Here is a 15,700-nt window from a genome sequence, read left to right as displayed (position 1 = left end):
AATATATATATATATATATATATATATATATATAGCATTTCACAGTGAGAAAATATCTGTTGCAGTTTTGGAAATTGCAGCATGTCAATCGGTACGGTAACATCGGCAGTTTTCCTATAGGTACTATGGACTTTTTGGCTGCGGCTCGCTACATGGGCATTGCAACAGTCCTTAGGCATTGCAACAGTCCTACAGCATGGATACAGTACTATTCACATGACCACTGCTGCCAATCATTTGCCTCTATGTATAGCACATGATGGGTCCAATGATTGGCTACAGTGATGATATTGCTGATGTCTGTGACATCATATTGCAGCAGCAATACTGGAGTCAGAGGGGGATTAAACAGATAAGGCCCAATTCACATCTGCGTTTGGGTTTCCGTTTGGGGAGTCCACTTGGGGACTGTCAAGACCTTATTTTGTTTAATAAAATTTGGTGTTTTCTGTTGGTCGGGGTTTTGATCCGGTGGTATGGGGTCTTTTGGTGGTTTCCTTGCCGTTGGGCCATCTGCTTGGGCATTTGGTAGCAGCCTTTTGAGTGTACCTGAGGTTCTATGGATCGAACCTCAGGTGTGGGTCATTATCATTATACTATGAGACGGTTCTGGGGCCTTTATTAGGAGGAGGGCTGGCTTCCCCAGTTGCCGTTTTTTGTGGTTACCACCTAGAACTTGTGGCTCAGGGAGGAATATTGTTTGGTAGAATTGCAACTGATTAGGAAGTGGTGTGAGTGTTGCCTTATGTGTGAGTCTGGTTTGTCCCTCCACACTTCATCTCTACTCTGTCCTTCAGTTCTGTTTGACTGACACTATCTTGTTGTCTGTGAGGTTTTGGGTTCCAGTTTGTTTGGTCCAGTCTTGTGTTAACCCTTTCCTCACCTCTCCACTGTCCCTCTCCTCATTCTCTTGTTGTGTATTGTGTTGTGCTGTGTGTCTGTTGTCCAGCACCTCCCAGCTTGTTTGTTTTGTCTGCAGCTGCACCTTGGTTTCTGCAGGGGTGACCACCTTAGTATCCCCAGTCCCTAGCTCTCTTGTAGCTCTCGCCCTATCTGTCGGCTAGGCCTTCGTGTTAGAGAGCCAGGAGTTGTTGGGGCCAAGGCTAGCTTGGGAACAGCTGACCACCACCCGCAGGCAGGGCTTAGCTAGCCGCCGTAGTGTCAGGGAAAGTCTCCTTCTCCTGTTTCCTTTAGCGGTGCAGTCTGCAGTCCAGATTCTGGGTCTGGGCATAGACACGAACGTAACAGGGACCTCCTGAACAGAAACCTATACGCATAAAAAAGTGCATACCTAAGGTAAAACAGTGGATCCCTTAGACTATAATGGGGTCTGTGTGGTTTTCAGAGAGAAAAATGCTGCTTGCAGGACTTTTCTCTCCGCATATTTCGTGCAGAAACCAAGCGGAAACCACACCGACCCCATTATAGTCTATGGAGTCCACGGGTTTTCCAGGTAACCACCTTTTCATGCGTATAGGTTTCTGTTTGGGGGGTCCCCAAATGGACTTGCCGAATGGAAACGCAAATGTAAATAGGGCCTAAGTATTGGTTTATTTTTTACCCTTCCCTGCTTGCGGCCAGTTTTCTTCAAAGTCTATTCTGGTTTTGAGCACGTAAGCACTAAATCTAGAGAAAAGGAGTAGCTTGCCCAAAGTAAAGGTTTTCATTTTGCCTCCTGCTAAGATCTGACCAGTTTTTAAAGGAATATTCTAAAGTCCTAATGCATTTAACACAACAGATGGCCCTGTAGCGACTGAGCTTCCACACCTGTGCAGATTTTCATTAGTCAGGCTTCAGAGCATATCAGATGGATATTTGTATCATATCCTACTGAACGGTGAAATAGAAAAATATCATTACACTTATCACTGAGAAAATTGCTTTTAATCAATCTACGAAGTTTTGGCCAAGAACCTACAAAAAGCCCAAACTTTTCATCGAAATGTTATCTTAAGCAGCCGAGATTCAGCTACATAATACTCAGATGTTAAAAAAACATTAAACAAGTCTGGTATAAAAAAGATGTCTTACCTGCAAAGTATAATGGGGTTCTTCTCTTTGTATAGTAAGTTGCGTTAATAAATGATTCTTTTAATATAATATTCAGTCCTCTCAACAGTATAGAAGTGTATGGGTTCTTCTTAGCATCAAGTCTTTCAAGTGTTCCTTCAATCTGCTCTACAATACAAGAAAAAATAAATCCTGCATCTTATTACAGAAACTTTAGAATTACAATTAAAGGGAATTGAAATGCGTATTAAGACGTCTGCTAAGCATCTTAGTAATGGCTGCAGAGCTTCACTTGGGTTTTTGAAGACTTAGGGTCCATTCACACGCACTCATTGTGCTAAAATGAGTGCGCGTTTACTCCGTGCGAATGGACCCTTAGGCAAGACTGATATGAAAAAGGTGCAAAATGACTGTAGAAAAACAACCAATTACATGGCCGTCTTGCACCATATTTACAGATTCCTCATACATTTTACTATAATATAGGACGATCTAAACTTTGACGGTCCGTGACCATGAAACCTCAAAATAACAGTCATGTAAATAGCCCCGATTCACTGACATTGAAATTAATGCTGCCACGTGATGACCATTAAAAAACGGATATCAGACGGCCTTATTCATTCACTTAGTCGTTCCCTGGCCTTAGCTTTAAAGAGCACAGCATGTTAGGCTGCTTTCACATGGAGTAACACTCCGCTCATTCTGATACGTAAACACTTGTCAAGAGTGCGCGATGTAAAACAGAATCCCATTGACTTCAATGGGTACGGTCTTACGCGCGCTACCCATTGAATTCAGTGTGAGGCTTTTTTAACTATTGCTTTCAATGTGAAACGCGCGTATCACATTGAAAGCAATAAGTAAAAAAGCCTCCCATCGAGTTCAATGGGTAGCGCGCGTAATACCGAACCTATTGAAGTCAATGGGATTCTGTTTTACATCGCGCACTCTGACAAGTGTTTACGTATCAGAATGAGCGGAGTGTTACTCCATGTGAAAGCAGCCTAACATGCTGTGCTCTTTAAGGCTAAGGCCCCACTGGACATCCTGCAGCAATAAAGTGGCAATGCATTGTGGTTCTTCCCGCAAAGCTTTAGGCTAAGGCCCCAAGTTGGGGAAACGCAGCTTTTTTTGTTGCAGATTTTGTTGCGTTTTTTGAACCAATGCCAGGGCTACATTGAGCAGAAGTTAGAAGAATACGAATTTCCTATATATTTCCAATTCCATTTGTAGCCACTCCTGGCTTTGGCTCAAAAAAACGCAACAAAAAAAGCTTTGTTTTCGTAACGTGGGGCCTCAGCCTTCAACAGAAAGTTTGCAGAGTTTTCCTTCCAGGACTTTGTGTTTTAATTACACCTATGGAGAAACTACTGGAGTTTCCGTGGGTATAATTGACATGCTGCAATTTCCAAAACGCGCTGGTTTTGAAAATTGCGGCATGTCTGCACTGAGGTTTTTCCTGACTGTAAAACGCCATGTTTGTTCCTGCGGCCTTTCTGCTGCAGGCAAATTACAGCAATTCCCTAGATTGTGGAAACACAACATTTTCTGTTGCAGGTTTTACTGTTTTTTTATTATTATTTTTTTTTTTTAAAGCCAAAGCTAGGAGTGGCGTTAACAGAAGGTAATAACTAAGCGCTTTATTTTCCACTCCTTTTCAAACCACTCCTGACTTTGGCTCAAAAATTGCAACGAAATCTGCAACAAAAAAGGCTCCGTTTCCATAACGTGGGGTCTTACCATAAAAAGGCAGCTTCATGAATCACAAGAATCCCATCCAGTTTGCCGGGATTGTAAAACGCTGTAGTTTTTGCCACAGTGTTTATTCCAAGTGGAACCCCAGCCTAAAGGGGCTTTATGGCCCCAAATCCAATATTCATGGTGATAACATCCACAGGATATGTAATTACTATGTGATCTGTTGGGGTCCAACAGCCTGCAAAGATCTGCCTGTGGGTGCATGTTATAGCAAAAGCACTGCAAGTTACTGGAACCACCACTGTACAGAGGACAGAGCTAGGAATATTACACATGCCAAAGTCCCACCACCAAGGCAACTTCCTCCACCCCGAGTGCTGCTAGAACAGACGATCTGTGCATTGTCCAGCTGTCAGACCCCAATCTAACATGTATAGGATGTGGATATTACATGAATTATGCCGCATGATGTGTGCAGCAAAAAACATTCTGTTTGAATTCCCCATCGTTATTAGACTCGAGGCCAGGGCCGGCGTCAGCGCACGGCATAGTCGGGCAAGTGCCGGGGCCCACAGAGCCTCTGGGGGCCCCCCGGCACTTGCCTGTCACAATTTCAGTTCATCGGCGTCCGTCCGCCGATGAGCTGAAATTACATACGCGATGCAGGAGCTGAGAGATCAGCTCCTGCTTTAAAGCTCCGGCCCGGCTTGCGTGTGTAGGCGTGATGACGTCATCGCATCACGCTTACACAAGCAAGCCGGGCCGGAGCTAAGCAGGAGCTGATCTCACAGCTCCTGCATCGCGTATGTGACTGGAGAGAGGAGCATCGGGGGAACGATGGAAGGTGAGTGATAGAAGGTGAGTGTAAGTGTTTGTTTGTATTACATATTAAGGTGAAACATAATGAAGGGGGCCCATGAAACTGGGGGGCAAATGAAGGGGAGGGGGGGGAACGGCATGACACTGAGGAAGATGAAGGTGGTGGGGAGAGAACGGCATGAAACTGGGGGCAAAGGTGGAGGGGGCCCAAAGAAACTGGGGGGCAAATGAAGGGGAGGGGGGGGACAGCATGACACTGGGGCAGATGGAGGGGGGGAGAACAGCATGACACTGGGGCAGATGGAGGGGGTGGGGAGAGAACGGCATGGAACTGGGGACAGAGATTGAGGGGGCCCAATGAAACTGAAGGGGCAAATGAAGGGGAGGGGGGGAACGGCATGACACTGGGGCAGAGACGGGGGACATGAAACTGTGGGCAGATGAAGGGGGAGAACGTGATGAAACTGGGGACAGAGATGGAGGGGGGACACGAAACTGGGGGCAGAGGAAGGGTGTATATGAAACTGGGGGAGAGATGGAGGGGGGGCATATAATTTACGGGTGACTGTAGGAGAATTATACTGTGTGGGAGCACATAATAAATGAATGAGAATGGGTGGAATCAACATAAAAGTGGGTGGAGCTAAATTTGCAGCGGCGCGCAGAGCGCGACGCACATTTTGCCCCTCTTTCTACTCTTTAAAAGATTGGGAGGTATGGCGTTGGTGACGCCACACTCCTGCATGACGTCACTCGCTTCATCTGCAACGCACAGTGTCTCGACTCCCCCACCTCCTTTACAAGGGGGCCCACTGAGGCTCTGTCGCCCAAGGGCCCATAAAAACCTGGAGCCGGCCCTGCTCGAGGCAGTGGCGTAACTACTGCCATAGCAGCAGAGGAAGCTGCCACAGGGCCCGGGACATTAGGGGCCTGGTGACAGCCGCTACCGCTGCTATCATTATACTCGGGGGTCTTTTCGGACCCCCGAGTATAATGATTGGTGGCCCAGGAGAGGTAAGAAACATAAACAACACTGTTAATGACCTCTCCATGATCTGGGCAGGCTTCGGCCTAGTCGTCTGACTTGACCAGCTTGCGTCTCGGGTCATGTGATGTCTGACGTCATTGAAGATGAACTACTTCGGAGGCCGACAGCGTAGGAGACGAGAGATAAGTGAGTGACATAGGTTTTTTTTATGTTTTTGTCCCCCTGGGTCTCCGATTATTATACTCTGGGGTCTGAAAAGATTAATAATAATTGTTTATGGGTGTCCACAGTGGGACATAATAGTGTGTGCAGGAGCCACTATCAGGGGATAATACTGTGTGCACGGGCCACTATGGGGTCTAATGCTGTGTGGAGGGGCCACTGAGGGACATAATACTGTATGCAGGGGCCACTATGGGTGATAATACTGTGTGCAGGGGCCACTAATAGAGCACGCAGGAATGCATAGGAGGGGGTTGGCCGAAGTCTTCGGCGTCGGTGTCGGTCGGGGGGGGGGGGGAGGCATGTCAAAAGTTCGCCACAGGGCCCTGCCATACCTAGTTACGCCACTGACTCGAGGGCTGTATTTGGTTCATTTACACTACATAATAGGTTAAATGATAACCTAAACAATAGCAGTAAGGGCTCGTTCACATCTGCGTTGTCCTCTCCGTAATGCAGGTTTCCGTTTCCTGCATAAAACAGAGCAGGAGACGGAAACCTGCAGAAGTCTTTCTCACCCATTCATTTGAATGGGTGAGAAAGATGTCCGGCCGTGAGCGGCGGTGAGCGTTTTGCGCTCTCCGCCGCGAAACCCGGTTTTTTAATCCAGACACAGAGTCGAACATGCAGTACTCTGTGTCCTGATTAAAAAATCTGGTTTCGCGGGGGAGATCCTAAAACGCTCACCGCGCTCACGGCCGGACCCGGTCTGTGCTTTCCGTCTTCTGGCATGCAGAAGACGGAAAGCACAGAACGGAGAGTAGAACGCAGGTGTGAACCTGGCGTAAGTATTAAAAAATGTTGTCTTAAAGACCATAATCTAATGATTTGCTCTGCCAAATACTATTCTACCCTTAATACAGTCCCAGTTTTTTAAAACTATAGACATATATTGCCACTTAGTGGTCATAAATGGTACTGCTCACTTTTCCAAAAATAGATGCAAGGAAACTTTTATTAGTTACAATAGATTTGCTCTTATATCTTATGTAATGTATCATGTTCCTAATGTATTATGTGTCTTAGACACCTTTTATTCCTGTCTTGACCGTTTTTAATATTGTCTCAAAAAAGAGTGTCACTACAGTAATAAAATGCACCCACATGTAATAAATTTATGTATACCTTTTTGCAACATTTTTTCTCAAACTGTCCAAATACCTCTACAACACCTTTTCTAAAAAATTTTGGACACTAAAGAAAGCAAGAATGCAATGATTTGGAAAGCTCAAAGAAGCTTAGTTTATTCACAAGAGAATGGAAAACATATACCAAAAGGTGAAATTTAGACATTTGTACATTTCATTTAAGAAAAAAAAAAAAAATCGCCTCAATTAGAAATTGATTGCAGCAAAACGTCTCAGAAAAGTCAGTATAGGGTTAAATCTACCATTGTGTAGTATTCATTCCATTCCCCTCTACACATGCTGCACTTTTCTCTCTGCATTTTTCTTGCAGAAACCAAGAAGAAACCACACGGACCCCATTATAGTCTATGAGGTCCACGGGTTTCCTACAGTAACCGCATTTTTAATGCAGATTAGGTTTGTGTTCGAGGGTCCCCAAGTGGACTCCCCGAATGGAAACGCATGTGCATATGTGAACCAGGCCTTACAACGGTGTGTGAGCGTCTGTAAAGTGAGGATTCTAGCCAGGAGTGGACCTTGCCTCTCTGCTGTATGAGACAAACTATAGAAAGGTGCCCCCCCCCCAAAAAAAAAAAAAAAAAAAAGAAAGAAATCTGAGATTGCACATTACTAGCTTCACATAATTTGTTATATAAACTATGAGTGTAACTTTGAGTCAAAGACTTCTTGACATATTTGTGATTGGAGGTCGCAGCACGCTAGGGGAGGCATTGAAACTTTTGTCAACATTAGTGAAGGAGTTGCAGGGTATAATGTCCCCTTTGCTGACTCCTACACTGTATATTGTCCCTTTTAAGCCCCGACACATAATACTGCATTCTTTTTGTCCCTTACCCAGTATATTGTCCCTTTTCAGGCACCCACATATAACATAGCACTTCATCTTTGCATGATTTAACTTGAATTTACAACTTGGCTTGCATGGCAAACTGTGCCCACAGACAATGATTTCTGGAAATATTTCTGATCCCCATCCATATAGTATTACTGATTCATCCTGTTTTTAATGCTGCGCCATCTGAGGACCTGTAGATCAAAGATCTTTTCATGATATGATGTACTGTAGATGGTGGAGTATTCAAAGGCTCCAATCGCGTTCAGTACGTTTGTGACCCATGTGTCTGTTTTTCTGATCTTCCATGGACCAGAAGAACGGACACCTGCCACATATGTGAACTAGGCTTTAATGAATACATTTTTTCAAATGAAATGGAAAATGTCTAACTTTCAACTTCTGATATGTGTTTTATGTTTAATTGTGAATAACATAGGGTTATATGGGATTTCAAATCTTTTTTTTTTAGACAGCGTCTTAACTTTTTTGGAATTGGGTATGATGTTTCAATGGATGACTTCAAGCACACTTTCAGAGGAGAAAGGGAAATAGTGTCTGACCCCAGGGAATACCATCACTCGACCTCAACTCCAACCTTGTGTTGTTCCTAATAACTATGCCTTCATTACATGGATGAGTTGCTGTTTGTGTCACCTGCCTTACATCATGTTAAACATGATCTCCTTGTGCCCCTTTGTCACCTCATCACCAATTCCTTAGGGAAAAGTGCAATATCAATATAAGTCACAGACACACAGGGTATGTGTAAACAGTAAAGCCACACAAGTACTGACCAGACAATAGAAGAGGATCTGACTGTCCAAAGTGTATATACTGGCACAACACATTTAGAGGATCTCATTGAAACTAGGATGCATTTAGTGTCAGAATTACGCCACAGTGTAAGAGATACTGCTGCAAAAAGTGGCAAAGATACTAGTCCGTCCTATGTTCCAGAAACCAGCCAAGGTGATATTGAAGAATAAGGGGAGAGGGATACTAGAAAAGGCAATTACAAGGAAAGGCAGCTACATTGACTCTAAACATCCATGATCAGTTACTGAAAATTAAGAAAGATATTCCAGTTTATGTGTGATCAATGTTTTTGAAAAAAATAAATAAATAAATAACAAGGGTGAGAAAGGTCGTATAGTTGTCAAAGTATATGACACATCAGTGCAAGTGAAAGTGTGAACAGGCACATTGGCATATTGTCAAAATAACAATCCACACCGAGACCACGGTGGAGAATACCCACAAAGCCCTGTATAGTGTGACAGCCATAAACAGGTATCAGCAATGCACATGGGATGAAGTAAACCATAAAACAAGGGAATTGGGGAGGCATACAAACACAACACCATCACAAAGAGGAGGGAGGGAAGAAATAGAAGGGGGAAAGGGGAAAAAAGACAGGGCAACATCTGAAGACAAGCAATCCAGAGAAAAATCATGAATGAGTCCGTAGAATTGAGAGGAGGATAGAAAACGCCACTGACTCCTAATACAGTATCCACAGAAGCCATGGAATTGGGGTAGTCCTCTGCCACAAAGGTCTCCATTCTCCATATGCGGAGAAGTTCCTGTAGCAACTTGAATATAGTGGGCATGACTGTGCTACCCCAGTGCCTAGGGAGATTCATCTGGCAGCCATAAGGAAGTGTCACATGAGATCTCTCTTATCCGTGGATATCTTGCCAGAAATGATAGAGAGAAGGGCACGTTGGAGAGATGGTGAAAGAGACCATCTCCTGACCTCAATGTACAGGTCAAACACAGTCTCAAAAGGGTGTAAGTGATCCACATATCCAACAAACATGCAGGAGAGTCCTCTTCTCAGAAACGCAGTGCCAACAGAGGTCAGAAACACCAGAGGAGAATTTGTGGAGACGGTCTGGGCAGAGGTAACAATGAATCAATATCTTAAAATTCATGCATGGTGCTGGAGGTCGCTCTTCCAAGAGCAAATATAAGGTGGACTAAACGGTGTCACCACCCATAGGAAAGTTCTGTAAAGCACAGAGAAAGAACGTGCAGGTGTCTCAGACTGTGAAAGGGCATCTTCCAGTTCTGTACGACAGTAGGAGAGCAAAATATCTGGCTTCCTACATATTTATTCAAAGTAGGCTGCTATTTGAAAGGCAAGTGTCCCGCCAGATGGGCGGCCTCGGCCGGGGGAAGTGTAATATTAAATGCTTTGATTTTAGACAAGTTGACTTTAAAATTACTCAGATAGCCAAAATGCCTGAACTTGTGCAAAATCATGAGGAATGAAATGCATGGCTGAGTGGCATAGAAAAGAAGATTGTTGGCATATAGTGATCTGCATATTGTATAAGTAGTGATAGATAGTAAGCTTGGACGTTCGCGGCAATATCGACAGGGTTATGAACATCATGCCCCACTCTGTCTCAGAGGTGGGGGATATAGGCCAAACCATTTCAAGGATGGAGACGACGTGTTAATGAGCTTCCCACACTTATTGGTAAACTTATAATAATGTTTGCAAACACGATCTTTGGTATGTAGATACATTTTATCGAGGTACAGTGGGGCAAAAAAGTATTTAGTCAGTCACCAATAGTGCAAGTTCCACCACTTAAAAAGATGAGAGGCGTCTGTAATTTACATCATAGATAGTCCTCAACTATGAGAGACAAAATGAGAAAACAAATCCAGAAAATCACATTGTCTGATTTTGTAAGAATTTATTTGCAAATTATGATGGAAAATAAGTATTTGGTCAGTAACAAAATTTCATCTCAATACTTTGTTATATATCCTTTGTTGGCAATGACAGAGGTCAAACGTTTTCTGTAAGTCTTCACAAGGTTGGCACACACTGTTGTTGGTATGTTGGCCCATTCCTCCATGCAGATCTCCTCTAGAGCAGTGATGTTTTGGGGCTGTCGCTTGGTAACACGGACTTTCAACTCCCTCCAAAGGTTTTCTATAGGGTTGAGATCTGGAGACTGGCTAGGCCACTCCAGGACCTTGAAATGCTTCTTACAAAGCCACTCCTTCGTTACCCTGGCGGTGTGTTTTGGATCATTGTCATGTTGAAAGACCCAGCCACGTTTCAACTTCAATGCCCTTGCTGATGGAAGGAGGTTTGCACTCAAAATCTCACGATACATGGCCCCATTCATTCTTTCATGTACCCGGATCAGTCGTCCTGGCCCCTTTGCAGAGAAACAGCCCCAAAGCATGATGTTTCCACCCCCATGCTTTACAGTAGGTATGGTGTTTGATGGATGCAACTCAGTATTCTTTTTCCTCCAAACACAAAAAGTTGTGTTTCTACCAAACAGTTCCAGTTTGGTTTCATCAGACCATAGGACATTCTCCCAATACTCCTCTGGATCATCCAAATGCTCTCTAGCAAACTTCAGACGGGCCCGGACATGTACTGGCTTAAGCAGTGGGACACGTCTGGCACTGCAGGATCTGAGTCCCTGGCGGCGTAGTGTGTTACTGATGGTAGGCTTTGTTACATTGGTCCCAGCTCTCTGCAGTTCATTCACTAGGTCCCACCGCGTGGTTCTGGGATTTTTGCTCACCGTTCTTGTGATCATTTTGACCCCACAGGGTGAGATTTTGCGTGGAGCCCCAGATCGAGGGAGATTATCAGTGGTCTTGTATGTCTTCCATTTTCTAATTATTGCTCCCACAGTTGATTTCTTCAATCCAAGCTGGTTGCCTATTGAAGATTCAGTCTTCCCAGCCTGGTGCAGGGCTACAATTTTGTTTCTGGTGTCCTTTGACAGCTCTTTGGTCTTCACCATAGTGGAGTTTGGAGTCAGACTGTTTGAGGGTGTGCACAGGTGTCTTTTTATACTGATAACAAGTTTAAACAGGTGCCATTACTACAGGTAATGAGTGGAGGAAAGAGGAGACTCTTAAAGAAGAAGTTACAGGTCTGTGAGAGCCAGAAACCTTGATTGTTTGTAGGTGACCAAATACATATTTTCCACCATAATTTGAAAAAAAATTCTTACAAAATCAGACAATGTGATTTTCTGGATTTGTTTTCTCATTTTGTCTCTCATAGTTGAGGTCTACCTATGATGTAAATTACAGACGCCTCTCATCTTAGTGGTGGAACTTTCACTATTGGTGACTGACTAAATACTTTTTTGCCCCACTGTATATCCGGAGTTCTTCCCTAACATTACGAAGCTCATTTAACATGGACTGAGCTTGTTTATGAGTTGTCTCGAGGGAATGAATCTTTATTAACCAAGCAGCAGTATAAGCCGACCTCACCTTTTTAAGCCATGCGCCATATTTAATAAGCACCCCCCTAATTATGCATTTAAACACCTCCCACCAAAATGGGAGGGGGGGGGGGCAGGATCATAGGCATGGTTTAGACTGCGCTCACAAATCATACAGCAAATACTACTGTCCTTACACAAAGTGTCCTTAGGGAGGCTATCCTTCAGATGCCAGGTGAAGGGGAGGGATCTCAAGGGACAAGGACACTGGGGCGTGGTCGGACCAGATGCCCAGGACCCGGAAACGGCGTGATGACTTATGAAGAAATAATCAGTGCAACCATCGGAGTCCTGGCGGGAGAATGATAGGTGTTGTTGCAACCTTTTTTTTTGTGTCTGAGCTGTTGCATCAGAGAGACTGGAGGGGAGGAGGAGTAGAGTCAGCGGACTGATTCATGCCATTGCTGAATTCTGCAAATCTACTAAGTAAGTGCCAGCAGTATGCCAGTCACCTCTGATTAGGAAGATAGCAGCCAGCTATGGTGATCACAGTGTTCTCATGTGCAGCTTCAAGAAAACAAACCTACACTTGGGGCAAGTAATGTGCCCAGTTCCTCATGGTGGAGAGACCAAAGCAGAACTACAGATATTTCCTTAGACTTTTACCAGATTAACACTGTGGAATCAAGAGAAATAATACCAGCTCTGGATATCCAGGATGACTCCTTAAAGTGGATGTCCTGCAAAATGAATATATATGAGTGTTTTTTATGTATCTGGTCCAGAATTGAATTCCCTTTCTCATGAACATTAAGACCTCTAGCATTAAGAGAGAAAATTTGCAAAGATGCCATGTCTATGGGTGGGATGGTTAGGGAAAGGGAAAAACAAAAAAGAAAGCAAACATACAGTCCTATGAAAAAGTTTGGGCACCCCTATTAATCTTAATCATTTTTAGTTCTAAATAATTTGGTGTTTGCAGCAGCCATTTCAGTTTGATATATCTAATAACTGATGGACACAGTAATATTTCAGGATTGAAATGAGGTTTATTGTACTAACAGAAAATGTGCAATATGCATTAAAACAAAATTTGACTGATGCAAAAATTTGGGTACCCTTATCATTTTATTGATTTGAATACCTCTAACTACTTTTTACTGACTTACTGAAGCACAAAATTGGTTTTGTAACCTCACTGAGCTTTGAACTTCATAACCAGGTGTATCCAATCATGAGAAAAGGTATTTAAGGTGGCCAATCGCAAGTTGTTCTCCTCTTTGAATCTCCTCTGAAGAGTGGCATCATGGTCTACTCAAAACAACTCTCAAATGATCTGAAAACAAAGATTGTTCAACATAGTTGTTCAGGGGAAGGATACAAAAAGTTGTCTCAGAGATTTAACCTATTTGACAAAGAGGGGCAAAAAATGCTACCTTTAAACACACGAATTCTAACTAGCATAAAATATAACTTTTATTTTGATCAGCTAAAAATAATATAGCCAGGGCTAATAAAACAAACAAATAACAAACACACCAGCAGACGTGATTAGGACAACTCCCAATACACTCTTTCAGTATGTGTCCCCACAGACTGCTGGCGCAATTATATTGATTTAAATGAGCATCCAGGGAATAGTAAACTAACTCTCTGGCACATGCTAGTAAACACCACTTTATAGGTTCAAGAATAAGAGGTTGTTACTCTAGCTGCTGCCGTAGCTGTATAGGATAATCATCCCCCCATTACCCTGCTCTGATATCTTGCATAGAGCCCTGGAGCCTATTGACACTCATGCACACTTACACACATGCCACCCTATGTAAGCTAGGTGCGGCTTTTTTACAGATTAAGTGTGCATACCAGATGCTGGTCTTAGTAATTTACTGACATTTATGCTCAAATGTCAGTAAATTACTAAGACCAGCATCTGGTATGCACACTTAATCTGTAAAAAAGCCGCACCTAGCTTACATAGGGTGGCATGTGTGTAAGTGTGCATGAGTGTCAATAGGCTCCAGGGCTCTATGCAAGATATCAGAGCAGGGTAATGGGGGGATGATTATCCTATACAGCTACGGCAGCAGCTAGAGTAACAACCTCTTATTCTTGAACCTATAAAGTGGTGTTTACTAGCATGTGCCAGAGAGTTAGTTTACTATTCCCTGGATGCTCATTTAAATCAATATAATTGCGCCAGCAGTCTGTGGGGACACATACTGAAAGAGTGTATTGGGAGTTGTCCTAATCACGTCTGCTGGTGTGTTTGTTATTTGTTTGTTTTATTAGCCCTGGCTATATTATTTTTAGCTGATCAAAATAAAAGTTATATTTTATGCTAGTTAGAATTCGTCAGAGATTTAACCTGTCAGTTTCCACTGTGAGGAACATAGTAAGGAAATATGAAGACCACAGGGACAATTCTTGTTAAGCCCAGAAGTGGCAGGCCAAGAAAAATATCAGAAAGGCAGAGAAGAAGAATGGTGAGAACAGTCAAGGACAATCCACAGACCACCTCCAAAGAGCTGCAGCATCATCTTGCTGCAGATGGTGTCACTGTGCATCGGTCAACAATACAGGGCACTTTGCACAAGGAGAAGCTGTATGGGAGAGTGATGAGAAAGAAGCCATTTCTGCAAGCACGCCACAAATAGAGTTGCCTGAGGTATGAAAAAGCACATTTGGACAAGCCAGCTTTATTTTGGAAGAAGGTCCTGTGGACTGATGAAACAAAGATTGAGTTGTTTGTTCATAAGAAAAGGTGTTATGCATGGCGTCCAAAAAAAAAACAGCATTCCAAGAAAAACACTTGCTACCCACTGTAAAATTTGGTGGAGGTTCCATCATGCTTTGGGGCTGTGTGGCCAATGCCGGCACAGGGAATCTTGTTAAAGTTGAGGGTCGCATGGATTCCCCTCAATATCAGCAGATTCTTGAGAATAATGTTCAAGAATCAGTGATGAAGTTGAAGTTACGCCAGGGATGCATATTTCAGCAAGACAATGACCCAAAACACCGCTCCAAATCAACTCAGGCATTCATGCAGAGGAACAATTACAATGTTCTGGAATGGCCATCCCAGTTCCCAGACCTGAATATCATTGAACATCTGTGGGATGATTTGAAGTGGGCTGTCCATGCTCGGCGACCATCAAACTTAACTGAACTTGAATTGTTTTGTAAAGAGGAATGGCCCAAAATACCTTCATCCAGGATCCAGGAACTGATTAAAAGCTACAGGAAGCGACTAGAGGCTGTTATCTTTGCAAAAGGAGGATCTACTAAATATTAATGTCACTTTTCTGTTGAGGTGCCCATACTTTTACACCGGTCAAATCTTGGTTTAATTCATATTGCACATTTTCTGTTAGTACAATAAACCTCATTTCAATCCTGAAATATTACTGTGTCCATCAGTTATTAGATATATCAAACTAAAATGGCTGTTGCAAACACCAAAATATTTAGAACTAAAAATGATTAAGATTAATAGGGGTGCCCAAACTTTTTCATAGGACTGTAAGGAGATGAAAAGACAATATACAAAGAAAAACAAGGGTAGTAGGGGTAAACTACAAGAATCACAAAAAGGTGGGAAATAGGTGAAAAAGCCAAAACAGGTGCTACACAATAGCGCAAGAACCCTGATGGGAACTAAGCTCTGACCAAACTGACCAAACTAAGCAAAGGCGTTCACACATATGATATAAATTTCCATGTGTACATAAATTCAGAAATGTTGAAATGTTTGAGGCTA

General features: G+C 43.2%; 1 protein-coding gene across 1 annotated transcript in view; it reads right to left on the bottom strand.

Annotated features, from left to right (window-relative positions):
* C8H16orf89 (chromosome 8 C16orf89 homolog) overlaps nucleotides 1-15,700 on the bottom strand; it is a 53,421-nt gene that overhangs the window by 18,475 nt on the left and 19,246 nt on the right. Inside the window, exon 2 of the mRNA XM_075285443.1 lies at nucleotides 2,032-2,178. Coding sequence (XP_075141544.1) covers nucleotides 2,032-2,178 — 147 coding nt within the window. The remainder of the gene's footprint in view (nucleotides 1-2,031; nucleotides 2,179-15,700) is intronic.

Source organism: Leptodactylus fuscus, chromosome 8 (genome assembly GCF_031893055.1).
Source record: "Leptodactylus fuscus isolate aLepFus1 chromosome 8, aLepFus1.hap2, whole genome shotgun sequence".
In the NCBI taxonomy this organism is placed as follows: domain Eukaryota; kingdom Metazoa; phylum Chordata; class Amphibia; order Anura; family Leptodactylidae; genus Leptodactylus; species Leptodactylus fuscus.
This window is presented reverse-complemented; position numbering and strand designations above follow the sequence as displayed.